At 32.3% G+C, this 12,631-nt stretch overlaps 3 protein-coding genes across 3 annotated transcripts; 2 read left to right on the top strand and 1 right to left on the bottom strand.

The window, feature by feature from the left end:
- Nucleotides 1–40: 40 nt before the first annotated feature.
- On the top strand, nucleotides 41–3,061 carry LOC145759447 (zonadhesin-like). The gene is made up of 9 exons (XM_082573284.1): nucleotides 41–197; nucleotides 277–453; nucleotides 536–706; nucleotides 854–1,030; nucleotides 1,250–1,426; nucleotides 1,553–1,738; nucleotides 2,028–2,219; nucleotides 2,464–2,643; nucleotides 2,859–3,061. Exons 1-9 carry the CDS (start codon nucleotides 131–133, stop codon nucleotides 3,059–3,061), a joined length of 1,530 nt encoding a protein of 509 aa, XP_082429410.1. The 5' UTR covers nucleotides 41–130.
- Nucleotides 3,062–3,437: 376 nt separating this feature from the next.
- On the top strand, nucleotides 3,438–10,464 carry LOC145759446 (zonadhesin-like). Its single transcript, XM_082573283.1, has 20 exons — nucleotides 3,438–3,578; nucleotides 3,797–3,938; nucleotides 4,215–4,317; nucleotides 4,430–4,621; nucleotides 4,885–5,049; nucleotides 5,284–5,454; nucleotides 5,611–5,778; nucleotides 6,078–6,257; nucleotides 6,343–6,516; nucleotides 6,655–6,834; nucleotides 6,939–7,106; nucleotides 7,214–7,393; nucleotides 7,503–7,670; nucleotides 7,778–7,957; nucleotides 8,062–8,229; nucleotides 8,337–8,516; nucleotides 8,617–8,790; nucleotides 9,071–9,286; nucleotides 9,428–9,607; nucleotides 9,802–10,464. The coding sequence occupies exons 3-20, from the start codon at nucleotides 4,251–4,253 to the stop codon at nucleotides 9,978–9,980; spliced, it is 3,090 nt and encodes a 1,029-aa protein (XP_082429409.1). The 5' UTR covers nucleotides 3,438–3,578; nucleotides 3,797–3,938; nucleotides 4,215–4,250; the 3' UTR covers nucleotides 9,981–10,464.
- On the bottom strand, nucleotides 10,318–12,536 carry LOC145759562 (very long chain fatty acid elongase 6-like). The gene is made up of 6 exons (XM_082573414.1): nucleotides 12,364–12,536; nucleotides 11,841–12,049; nucleotides 11,656–11,766; nucleotides 11,291–11,412; nucleotides 10,929–11,105; nucleotides 10,318–10,431 (listed from the first exon to the last, which is right to left on the bottom strand). Exons 1-6 carry the CDS (start codon nucleotides 12,534–12,536, stop codon nucleotides 10,318–10,320), a joined length of 906 nt encoding a protein of 301 aa, XP_082429540.1.
- Between the last annotated feature and the right edge of the window lie 95 nt (nucleotides 12,537–12,631).

Genomic DNA, 12,631 nt, shown 5'->3' with positions numbered 1-12,631 from the left:
TGAGCAATGTTGCGTTAAAGCTTGTTATATAATTATTTAAACTCATTTACCTTCTTGAGCTTCACAAATATTAAATGTTCTACTTAGAACATATATTCAAGTTTTTGATTAAGTTAAGTAAATATTAAATATGAATGAATTGTTAGTTTTGGTTGTCTTGCTTGGTTTATTTGTAAATTCTGGGCTAACCAAAAGAGGTAAGTTTAAGTTTATAATTTAACTGTTTTGTTTTAAATAGTTTATCTATGTCAAGTAAGACGTTTTATGTTTTTCCAGTTTGTCCATCCAATCAAGTTTATAGATCGTGCTTAAAACATGTCCAACGCACTTGTAGTCAAAAGAATGAACCAAGAGAAGTGATAGATGAATGTAGAGCAGGTTGTGAATGTAGATATCCGAAAACTTACTTTCTACATGGAGAAAAATGTGTTCATTCATATGAGTGTCCACAAGGTTGGTTGTTTGTTGTCTTATGTGGTTAAAACTAAAGTTGTGTTAAAAAAGATTTTATAGTAAAAATTCTTATCTTGAACAGAGAGTTGTAACGCAACTTTAAACGAGGTTTATCACTGCGCACCCGCGTGCGATGCCACTTGTGCAGACCCGATGAATATTTGTGACTCTGACGGACATTGTATTTATCGTTGTGGTTGTAAGGAAGGCTTGTTGAGGAACGAAGCTAATGTTTGTGTGGAGCAATGCTTAGGTAAATATTTTTAAGTTGTAAAAGAGATATTGGCAAGTAAATCTCTTGCCATTCTTTTGCATGATTGTTGTTGTTTTGCAAGTAAATCAGTTCAACTAACTTACCTTCACAAAACATGATTACTCAGTAATCGTGGATTTTTTGTAGACTGTCCAGCTGGCCAAGTGTATGATGCTTGTATTAACATTAGGCAACGTACTTGCGATGAACTGTTTGAAGATTTTCCTTTTGAACTGAAATGTGTACCGAGATGTCGATGTGAATCTCCTTTTAATCAGTATTTAGATGGGGACGAATGTGTTTCTGAAGAGCAATGTCCTAATAGTTAGTTTCATTTATAAATTAAGTTAAAGTTTAAAATAATATTTTTAATTTGGTCAATATAACAAGAGTTGTTAGGTTGTAATCTACAACAAGCTGTTTAATAAACGAAAGTTATCTCATCCTTGTTGCAAATGTTTTCTATATCCAACATCTCGTTTATTTAAAAGAATTACAAATTATAGCCAACTGAAATCTTCCCACTTTTATTGTTTTTTTTAGAGTGTCCACCAGGCCAAGTTTATACTCCATGTGGAAAAAATGTACAACGAACATGTGATCGAGTTACCGAAGAAATAAGTTTTATAGAAACATGTCAACCAGGATGCCAATGCCAAGACTTCGATAATTACTTCCTAGATGGAGACCAATGTGTTACCGCAGAAGACTGCCCAAATGGTTTGATTATATTTTAATTTGTTTCAGTTTGTTTTTTATATATAAGTGAGCATAAGCAAACACTTTGAATTAAAAGTTAAGGTAGGTCTTCTATTTTGTTATTTAACATATTTAAAAAATGTACAGATTGTAATGCTGAATTAAACGAACATCTTGAACTTTTTTGTCCCACTGCTGATGTAACTTGTGCCGAAAGTTATTCTCTTAACTACCACGATCCTTGGGAGTGTGGAGAACCAGGTTGTAGATGCAAAAAATACTTTTTCAGAGATGAAAATAATGTCTGTGTTGAGGAGTCCGAGTGCCCAGTAGGTAAACCTATTTTATATTTGTTATATTCCTTATGCATAGTTAGTAGCAAAGTCGTTGTCAACTATATCTTGCCAAAATATTTTCAAGTAATATTTAAAAGATTTCTTGTATTTCTAAAGGTGCTTTTTTAGAGCACATTTTGATTGGGGTATAGTTATTTTAGAGTTTTTTTTTAAGTGACAATTGGTATAGATAGTAAATTGTACAAAAAAATGTTTGCCCTGAAAAAATTTTTTTTTTTGGTAATTAGACCTTGGTTATCTCATTAATACATCAAATTTAAATTTAGTGGATCTGAACTGCCCAGAGACCATGGTTCAAATAGATTGTGATGCTTGTACACAATTAACATGCGAAAGAATGTTTGACCCTATGGCATGTGGTAGCATGGGCGGACCTTGCCCTCCAGGTTGTGTTTGTCCTGATAACCATTTCTTGATCAATTCAACAACGTGTGTTCCAGCAAAACAGTGTCCCCTTGGTTTGTACTGAACTTAATTTATATTTTAAAGTAGGCATTACACTGCGTAGTAAAAATAACGCAATCAATAACTTACTGTATATTATGCTAAGAGTGTTTAACTCTAATTTGTGGCAAACTTAAACATATCATAATTCTTACATTGTTGAAAGGCATCATATTATATAAATATCAATAGTGCATTTTTTGCAATTTGTAAGTACTGTATAAGAATGTTATTAACAATTTTTACTTAATATTTTAGTGTGTAACCCATACCAAAATGAAGTGATGTTAAACTGCTCTCAAACTTGTGATGCTACTTGTTTGAATCCTAAGATACCTTGCAGCATGACAAAGATCTGTGAGAAGAGGTGTTCTTGTCCTGAGGGTCATCTAAGAAATTATGATAACGCTTGTGTTGAAAAATCGCAATGTTCAGGATGTAAGAAACTGTTGCTTTTAATTTCATAAAATAATATCTTTAATGCTTTATTGCTAAAGTTGTCGATTAACTTTACATAAGGAAACGTAATACGTACTAACTTGGAAGAAGACAAATTTTAATAACATTGTAACATTTTTTATAAATAACTTTATGTACTATCTTAAAAAACTTGGGGATAAATTTTTTTTTTATTTGATGGCTTTTATAAATAGGGTGCAATGCTGAACTTAATGAAGTAGCCACTGGTTGTGCACCAGCTTGTGAACCAACTTGTGCAGAACCTGATAGAGAATGCAGTCAAACATACGACAACTGCACATTTGGATGTACTTGCCAAAGCGGGTTTAGTCGCGACGAAAATAACGTTTGCGTTGAGGATTGTCCAGCAACTAAAAAAATCCCCACGGAAATTTAAATAATTTTAAATAACACTTTGCTTGAGAATACGCAACAAATCATATTGGCACTTTTTTACCTAAGCTTGCCAATATCCACATTCTTTTTAAACAGTTCTTTAACCATAGTTTCGCATTAGTATTATAAGTATACAAAACAGAACAAAGTTAAAAACAGTTACAATAATAAATTTTAAATGTACAGTGCGTATAATTAAGTTTTAAACCTTTTTAATTTAAACAGGCAATAATGACTTAATTATTTAAACCAAGAAAAAATATCAAAATATTAACCATATAATTTAAATATTGTGTTTAGATGTAACATTCACATTCTTTGGAATAAAAAGAGTTTTTGCAAATTTTTAAGCAGAAAAATGCTTAAGGAATCGTGATGTTAAATTGCCTAAAATTACACGCAATTTTTAAATTTAGCCTAAGCACAAAACACGCGCAATAAAAAGCTTTAGCTTTGGAGGTAATTACGCTTCCCCAGCCTAGGAAATCCAATACAAAACTTGGTTGAATTTTAGTAGAGTAAGTTTTTTTTTGTTTCTTAATGTTTCTTGATGTTGTTCAAGTTTCGACAGATAAGTGTTACCTAAGCAAGTTTTAGTTATAATTTAAATTTAAATCTTATTAAATTATCATGTTAATTTAGACTTGTTTTGAAAGTTATAGATTTTAGAATGATAGTTATCTCTTGGTAAAGAAAATTTAGTTTATTAACATTTCATCTGACTTTGTTGGTTAAGTATTTGGTTGCCTTTACAATTGCAATAATATTCTTGATGAAATTATTTTCTTTGTGAATCTATTGTAAAATCTGGAACTATAACCTGCATTCGAAATTGTTTACATTGAAATAAAACGAAACAACAAGAATGAATGTTTACGGTAAGCTTGGTGATTCACGCTTAAACGTTTTATTAGTAATATGTCAATGTCTTGAACACAATTAAATCGGATTGTGGTCTTAACATGTCTATGTCAAGTTTTTGGAAGTGTTTTTTGCACTACAAGTCTAATCTTAACCGGAGGCTATATACAAAAGCAAGTTAAATCTAACTTTTAAATGCTACAATAAAAACCGTCTTGCTAGATCAGTTCAACTTTTGTTTAAGACTTTTTTTAAATTTTAGTTATAATTTTAAATACAAATTTTTATTTTAGGTTACTGCTGCAAAACAGAGCAATTAAGCAGAGCTGATGGCTAAATTAACTGGCTTACTTTTAGTTATTATTGCGTTCGTTGATTATGGATGTTGTGGCTTTTGTAAGTTATTTAATTTATATTACGTACCTGTGTTAAGGTGTTACGTAACTAAATTTATAGCGTAAAGTATCAACGAAGACTTTAAAACATGTAGGCTAATATTTATATTCAGCATGCCCTGCTACCCAAATGGTAATGTTTTGTAAAGAGGGTGACCCTGTTTGTGGAGAGGATTGCAACAGCACTGTTGCGTCGCAGCCTTGTAACACATTTTGTCCTGGATTTGAATTTATATGCGCATGTCCACTTTCCAATCCTTTCAATAACAATGGAGTGTGTGTGGAAGAGGGTGACTGCCCAATAGGTGGGTACCAATTTATTTTTGTACCACTTTTTGTAATGTCATTTTTAAGCGGTAGTTTTGATAAATTTTATCAAGTGAGTGTATACCAATGATATTTGTATGCTCTGTAGTTAAAGGTATTAAAGGCTGGTGATAACACAGTGCATCTTTAGATTTATTTCACTACAACTTAAAACATATTAAGATTCGTAAATGACAATGCTTTGTTAAGTTGTATACACTGTAACGCTACATGATCATTTTTTATTTAATAATTGAAACAGAATGTCCAAGTAACCAAGTGTACATGACATGCAAGCCATGCACTCCGACTTGCGATCAACGCGGTGAGAATGTGGTGTGCCTTGAAATCTGCGAATCGGGATGTGGATGCCCAGAAGGTCAATTTTTAGACGGCGAAACATGCGTTGAAGAGAGTGATTGTCCAAGTAAGTTGGATCTTTAAAATTACTTGGTGGGTTTTAAATTTTTGTTTCTATCAAATATAGGATAAAGTGTGATTTGATTTAACAGATAGAAATAACTTCCAAACATTAGCATGTTTATTTACATTCAAATTAGCAACGCCATTATGTTTGGAGTAATTTCTTTTAAAAAGGTTTAGTTAATCTTCTGGGGGTTGACAAGTTAAATGTTGCAAATAATTTACATTTGCGCTTAAGGATGCAAAGCAAACCAGGTTTACTCACAATGTGCTGCTTGTCCGTTCACATGTCAACAATTCCGCCAAGGACAATTTCCATTCTGTGGTCGCCCTTGTACTCCAGGATGTAGTTGTCCTCCTGGTCAGTTATTGGATGGAATTCGCTGTGTTAGGCGGAATGATTGTCCACGTAAGTTTGCTGATATTGTTTTTGAATGTATGTGTTGTTAGTTTTAAAAAAGGTCTATGTTAAATATATATTTAAAAAGTTAACAAGTTATAATTAAATCAATATATTGTGGACCTGCTTTGTAGCAAATATTAATATATTTTTATCTGTTTTAAGTTTGCCCGAGCAATCAAGTATTTACAACTTGCAAAAGATGTCCAACTACTTGTGAAAATCGTGGACGAATTATTGCCTGTCGGTTATCTTGCCGCCGCGGTTGTACTTGCCCTGAGGGCCAGGTTTTAGATGGAGAAATGTGTGTAACTGAAGATCAATGTCCTCCGCGTAAGAGTTTTAATCCATTACAAATATAATTAAAAGTTGTAATCTTTAAGAGTTACATTAATTCTAATCAAGTAACTAGTAAGTTTCCTTTCAATGACTTGTAAACAATTTGTTGATGCCTTTTAGGTAACTTGTATTACTCTATTAAGCTTGATTAAATTTAAATTAACCTTTGTGAACACTTTGAAACTATCTTGTTTTATTGTTAAGTTTTATTATATTTTTAATTAATATTTGAAAATAAATTAAAAAGTATTTTATAAGTCCATCAATTCAAATTTGTGTTAATTATACAAAAGGTTGCCCATCCAATCAAATTTATGTTTCCTGTGCTGGTTGTGCTCAAAGAACTTGTGCAAATAGAAACGATCCATCCTCTTGTTCACCATTCACCTTATTTTGTCGACCTGGTTGCCGGTGTCCGAACGGCCAGTTTTTGGATGGAGAGACTTGCGTTCCATTGGAAGAGTGCCCACCACGTAAGCCAGTTTCTGTAAAAAAATTTCGTTTTTTTTGATTTGTTTAATATTATATTTATTTGTAAACTTGCTATATTTTGTCTAGTTTGCCCTGTTACCCAAGAATACGATACCTGTATCACATGTCCCCAACAAACTTGTGAAAATCGAAACAATCCACGAATTTGTCGTTTTGGATTTTGTCAAAAAGGATGCGGATGTCCAACTGGCCAGTATTTGAATGGCGAGATATGTGTCCCCGTCGAGCAATGTCCAAATTGTAATTTTTCTGATCAAACTTTAAACTAACTCATACGCAATTGTATTACTTTAAAAGTTTTAGAACAATGATGTTTTGGAAGTTAACTGTATTATACCATTTATTATATTCTTGTTGAAACAAATTGTGTTTTTTTAGTTTGCCCACCTACTCAGATATATAAATCATGTTTGGACTGTTTACAACGAACATGTGATGAAGTAAACGAACCTGAGGCTTGTTTTGGAGTGACTGGTGTCTGCCCTTCAGGTTGTGCTTGTCCTAATGGTCAATTTCTTGATGGGGATGTCTGCGTTCCAGCGGATCAATGTCCATTGGGTAAAAATAAATAATGTTAAAGTCTTGATTTTGTTACAAGGTGTAAAGTAAAGTTTTAGAAATAATTAGTTGCAATTTTTATTTAAAATATTTTGCACTTACAGACTGTCCTGAGAATCAAATTGAAGCCAAGTGTAAAGGATGTCCACGAACTTGTGAAGATGGAGATAAATTAATACCTTGCTTTTTAATTTGTGTCCGCGGATGTAGATGTCCAGATGGGTTAGTTCTAGACGGCGATCTTTGTGTTGAACCAGAAAACTGCCCCAATGGTAATTTTATCACATGTTTTAGTAACATTAATATATGTTAACTGTTGTATAATTGAATAAATGTTGAAGCTATTTATGTGCAGTAACAGTTTAATATATATATGCAGTATGCCCACCTACTCAGATATATAAATCCTGTTTGGATTGTCAACAAAGAACATGTGATGAAGTAAACGAACCTGAATCTTGTTTTGGAGTGACTGGTGTTTGTCCGTCAGGTTGTGCTTGTCCTGATGGTCAATTTCTTGATGGAGATGTCTGTGTTCCAGCGAACCAATGTCCACTCGGTAGGAATTAAAAATGTTAAAGTTTTGATTTTGTTACAAGGTGTTAGGTAAGGTTTTAAGTTCATAATTTGTTGCAATTTTTATTAAAATATTTCACACATATATATAGATTGCCCTGAGAATCAAATTGAAGCCGAGTGTAAAGGATGTCCACGAACTTGTGAAGATAAAGACAAATTGATACCTTGTCCATTAATTTGTATCCGCGGATGTAGATGTTCAGATTGGTTGGTTCTAGACGGCGATCTTTGTGTTGAACCAGAAAACTGCCCCAACGGTAATTTTATCACATGTTTTAGTAACATTAATATATGTTAACTGTTGTATAATTGAATAAATGTTGAAGCTATTTATGTGCAGTAACAGTTTAATATATATATGCAGTATGCCCACCTACTCAGATATATAAATCCTGTTTGGACTGTCGACAAAGAACATGTGATGAAGTAAACGAACCTGAATCTTGTTTTGGAGTGACTGGTGTTTGTCCGTCAGGTTGTTCTTGTCCTAATGGTCAATTTCTTGATGGGGATGTCTGCGTTCCAGCGGATCAATGTCCATTGGGTAAAAATAAATAATGTTAAAGTCTTGATTTTGTTACAAGGTGTAAAGTAAAGTTTTAGAAATAATTTGTTGCAATTTTTATTTAAAATATTTTGCACATATAGATTGTCCTGAGAATCAAATTGAAGCCGAGTGTAAAGGATGTCCACGAACTTGTGAAGATGGAGATGAATTAATACCTTGCTTTTTAATTTGTGTCCGCGGATGTAGATGTCCAGATGGGTTAGTTCTAGACGGCGATCTTTGTGTTGAACCAGAAAACTGCCCCAATGGTAATTTTATCAAATGTTTTAGTAACATTAATATATGTTAACTGTTGTATAATTGAATAAATGTTGAAGCTATTTATGTGCAGTAACAGTTTAATATATATATGCAGTATGCCCACCTACTCAGATATATAAATCCTGTTTGGACTGTCAACAAAGAACATGTGATGAAGTAAACGAACCTGAATCTTGTTTTGGAGTGACTGGTGTTTGTCCGTCAGGTTGTGCTTGTCCTGATGGTCAATTTCTTGATGGAGATGTCTGTGTTCCAGCGGACCAATGCCAGATAAGTAAGTAAAAAAAAATTATAACAAGAAAACTAAGGTATTCCTTACATATTCAATATACAAGCCACGTTTATAATAATAATAATAATAATATTTTTAATAGGTTGCCCTGGAAATCAAATTTATAGTTCTTGCGTTAGTTGTAATCAACGAACTTGTGCGCAAAGAAATGATCCAATCTCTTGTTTTAATAATGTCTTTTGTAGCCCAAGTTGTACATGTCCTGCTGGCCAATTTCTTGATGGAGATAATTGTGTCTCTTATCAACAATGTGGTGGTAAATATATTTTTTGTTGCAAATAGTTAAGTATTGGTCTTTTTTGTTAAAATAATATTTTTAGTTAAATACTTTTGAGGTGAAACAAAAAAAAGGTTAAATTTTTTAATCTAAATAATTTTTTTCATATTTGAACATTATTTTTTACAAAATCATTGGGCTTAACTTTTTATTTTTATCTGCAAAATTTTTATGTTTTCGAAGATACTTTTTTGTCTGAAACGGCTTTAATTCAATGCTAAAGACATTATATTAACCAATGTCAATGCTTTGTGTTTAGGTTGTGATCCCCGTAAAGGTGAAATTATGATGATCTGCCCAAGAGATTGTGACGGGACTTGTCGAAATCCAAATCGTTTTTGTCGTTTCCGAATAACTCGGTGTCGACGAAGATGTGCTTGTCTACCCGGTTTTATTCGTAACCAAGAAGACGTATGCGTACCTTTCTTCAGATGTCCATTTTCATTTTTGTTGGGAAGAGGATTGGAAATTGAGTGTAGGTTGCGGTTTAACATTTTATTTTAGTTCTTATCTATCTTATAGAACAAAAAGGTTGGATATTTCCTACCAAATTTCAATTAAACGTCTTCTATATTTATATAGTTTGACACGCTTAATCTTAAATTTTTTGATACAGCTTGCAATACTACGCTTGGAGAAGTGTTTTCAAACTGCACTCAAAGTTGTGATGCAACTTGTTTGGATCCAAAGATACCCTGCAGTCTAACCAAGATCTGTGAACAAAGATGCACATGTCCTGAAGGTCATCTAAGGAATAATAACGGTTATTGTGTTCCTAAACTACTTTGTTCTGTCGGTGAGTTTCTGTTGGTAAATTAGGTTTAAACGACTTTAAGTTACTTTGTATAGACTCATGTTGTATAATATTAAGTAGATTATTTAACAAATCGTTAAATAATTTACAAGTGTAACATAACAATTGAAACACGTAAAAAACGTCGTCATAACAATTTTACTTGGCAAAATCAGCGTTATAATTTGTTATATTAGGGTGCGACTCTTCGCTTTATGAAGTTAACTCCCCTTGTGCGCCACCTTGCGACTCTACTTGTTCTGATCCAAACAGTCAGTGTAGTCAACCTAACGATACTTGCACAGAAAGATGTACTTGCCCTAATCGTTATAGCCGGGACGAAAACAACGTTTGCGTCGAAAACTGTCCAGCTTAATGGCAAAATATCGTAGACTTTTATTATTATACCCGTTTGGAACCTATTACTAACCACGCTTATAGATTATAATAGTTTGAAACTTTATTTTTCAAATTATTGCATGTAGTAAAAATGTTTAAACTAACAAGTCACATTAGCATGCACTTAGTTCAAAAAATTAAATAAAAACGTAAATAAAATAGCATTGTAGAAAAAAAACGAAAAGGTATAAGTAAACTAGCAAGAAAAGTAAACGGTTTAAGTAACGCAAAATTAAATAAAAGTAATAACCTACATTTAATTTTTTGTTTTAAAATTTCAATCTTGTTTTAACATATCACAAAAAAAAAAAAAATTATTCGTTTTTGAAAGTCACTCTGCGCCGTGTAGAATCGTTTTCCATTTTTTCTTGAACAAAATTTGATTTTTCGTTCGTTTCACTCGGATTATGAATTTCTGCGTTTTGAATCTAAAAAAAGATTATAAAATTAAGATAATTTCAACAACGTCCCACATTTGCAGGGTTCTTTTATGTTAGCTTTATTTTACCTCGGCGCATGCGAAAAAGTAATAATTTAAAGTATTTTTGCCAATGTACACCAAAATTAAGTTGCATAACAAGTTTAACTTAACGAGTTTGTTCCGCAACTATAAAAGGTGACATCTTATACACACAAACATAAATCTTAAGTTCTCCACAAAAAATACGAGTTACGAGAATACATAAAATCCCAAGGCATAACTCAAGGTTTGTATATTTAAATGACAAACATTTTCACAACCTTGGGGTTTATTCTAAATTTTCGCATATTGCGCCGACCAAAACACCTTAACATGTTTTAAATCATTAAATTGATTTTGTCATTTTTCCCGTCGCATTGTTGTAATATTAATTGTATATCGTATTTATTATTTACTTTTATCAATGCGCGAAAAACCCCCCAACAAAAACATATTTAAACTTACCTTCTTATTTTTGTTTGAGATATAAGTTTGATAGAAAAAGTTGACGAACAAGATTAGGTATGTTGCGTACATTACAATGCCGTATATTCTTTGCATTGGACTTGATTTGCAATCGTCCTCTGCTCCCCAAAATACCATAGCAACCACCACTACACAACCAACCAGCATTTGGCATGTCTGTAAAGTTGATGTAACTTTTTAGTAGATGTCAAAACTCAGGTTAACAATTTATATTTTAAAATTGTTTTTTGTACTTAAATTTCAATGCTGTTGCAATTCCCATATATTAATGATAATGTAAACAATAAATAATATTTTAAACATTAAAATACCAAAGCAAAACGTTGTTAAAATAAACTTACCTGGAGTATAGTAATTAGCATAGCAAACATTTTGGGAGGTTTAAGCTTTGCGGCTCTTAATGAATAATATGTATACATTATAGCATGAACAGCAAAATTCATACCCGCGAATATGTATCCGCCTATAATAAAGGAAATCGTTGTCAAAATATTGTAAATATTATATACATGTTTATAATTCATTACCAGTGGTTAATATATCAATATATACCTGGTTAAATAAGATTTATATTAAATTACAATACAAAATATTGACGCAATTAAAATTGATTGCAAAAATTGGTTTTCACACATCGTTTTGGTGTACATTTTATAACATTTATATCATGCCAAGGCTTTATAAGATAAAGTAAGTTACTCCATACCTGGATTGTTATAATTGTAATTGTACCAGCAATATATGGATACAGTAGCGTGGTGATACCAATGTAGGAATGGTAAATTTTGTTTTCGTAGAATAATAAACGCCGTGTCAACTACAAAAAATAAGTGAGATTAGTACAAATATATCAAATATATACTTAATTTTCATAATAGTTTAAGCACTTACTATATTCCACGAATTTACTATACATAAATGCCATTCCCCAAAATCTTAGGATCGGAATCTGCTCGTGTGGATCGGAAAAGCAAACTCCGCCTCGGAATCCTGACTCGAAGAATTTTTCTACTATTTTGACGTTGAATCTTAATGCACCAATAATACTGAAGATGGCTAGACAAATTGACCAGGTTAACATTGGTACTCGGAGTTCATATCTACGATAAATATATGCAAGTTACTTTACATTACTATTTCTACATTGGATTGTTTATTTTATTCATTTTGGGTGTTCAGTTGGCGAAATAAAGGGGTTTATTTAAATATAGAATTGCGGGATCTCTTTTAGCGTCGTCTGTCAGTTGAAACGGGGAGTACTAAAATGAATGCGGAAAGGGCGGAATGTACAAGAAAAGATTAGGATAAGGTTGTTACAATTCCGCCCATTCCGCATTTTATAAATTTGGCGGACGACGCTAAAAGAGCTTTAGAATTGCAAAAGTGTCATGTTTCTATTAAATGTAGAACTTACCTTCGTTTTTTCTCCATGTACCTTCTGCCAAGAAAAACAAAACACAAATAAGCAGTGCAACCGAAAACTGGTAGAGGCCAAGATTTCGGAAATTCAACGATGATATTCTTTCTTCTGAACCAGTATCCCTCAAAATCCCATTCTCGGGTGTCATTTATGTCAAAATGATTCATTTTTGTTTAGTGAATATACCTATTCTATGAAACGAAATATAGTAACATGAGTTAAATTATTTTCTACCACGACACATAGCACGATTTTAAATCAA

This window comes from Corella eumyota, chromosome 7 (genome assembly GCF_963082875.1).
Source record: "Corella eumyota chromosome 7, kaCorEumy4.1, whole genome shotgun sequence".
Taxonomy (NCBI): domain Eukaryota; kingdom Metazoa; phylum Chordata; class Ascidiacea; order Phlebobranchia; family Corellidae; genus Corella; species Corella eumyota.
Note: the sequence above shows the minus strand (reverse complement) of the source record. Positions and strands in the feature narration are given on the sequence as shown.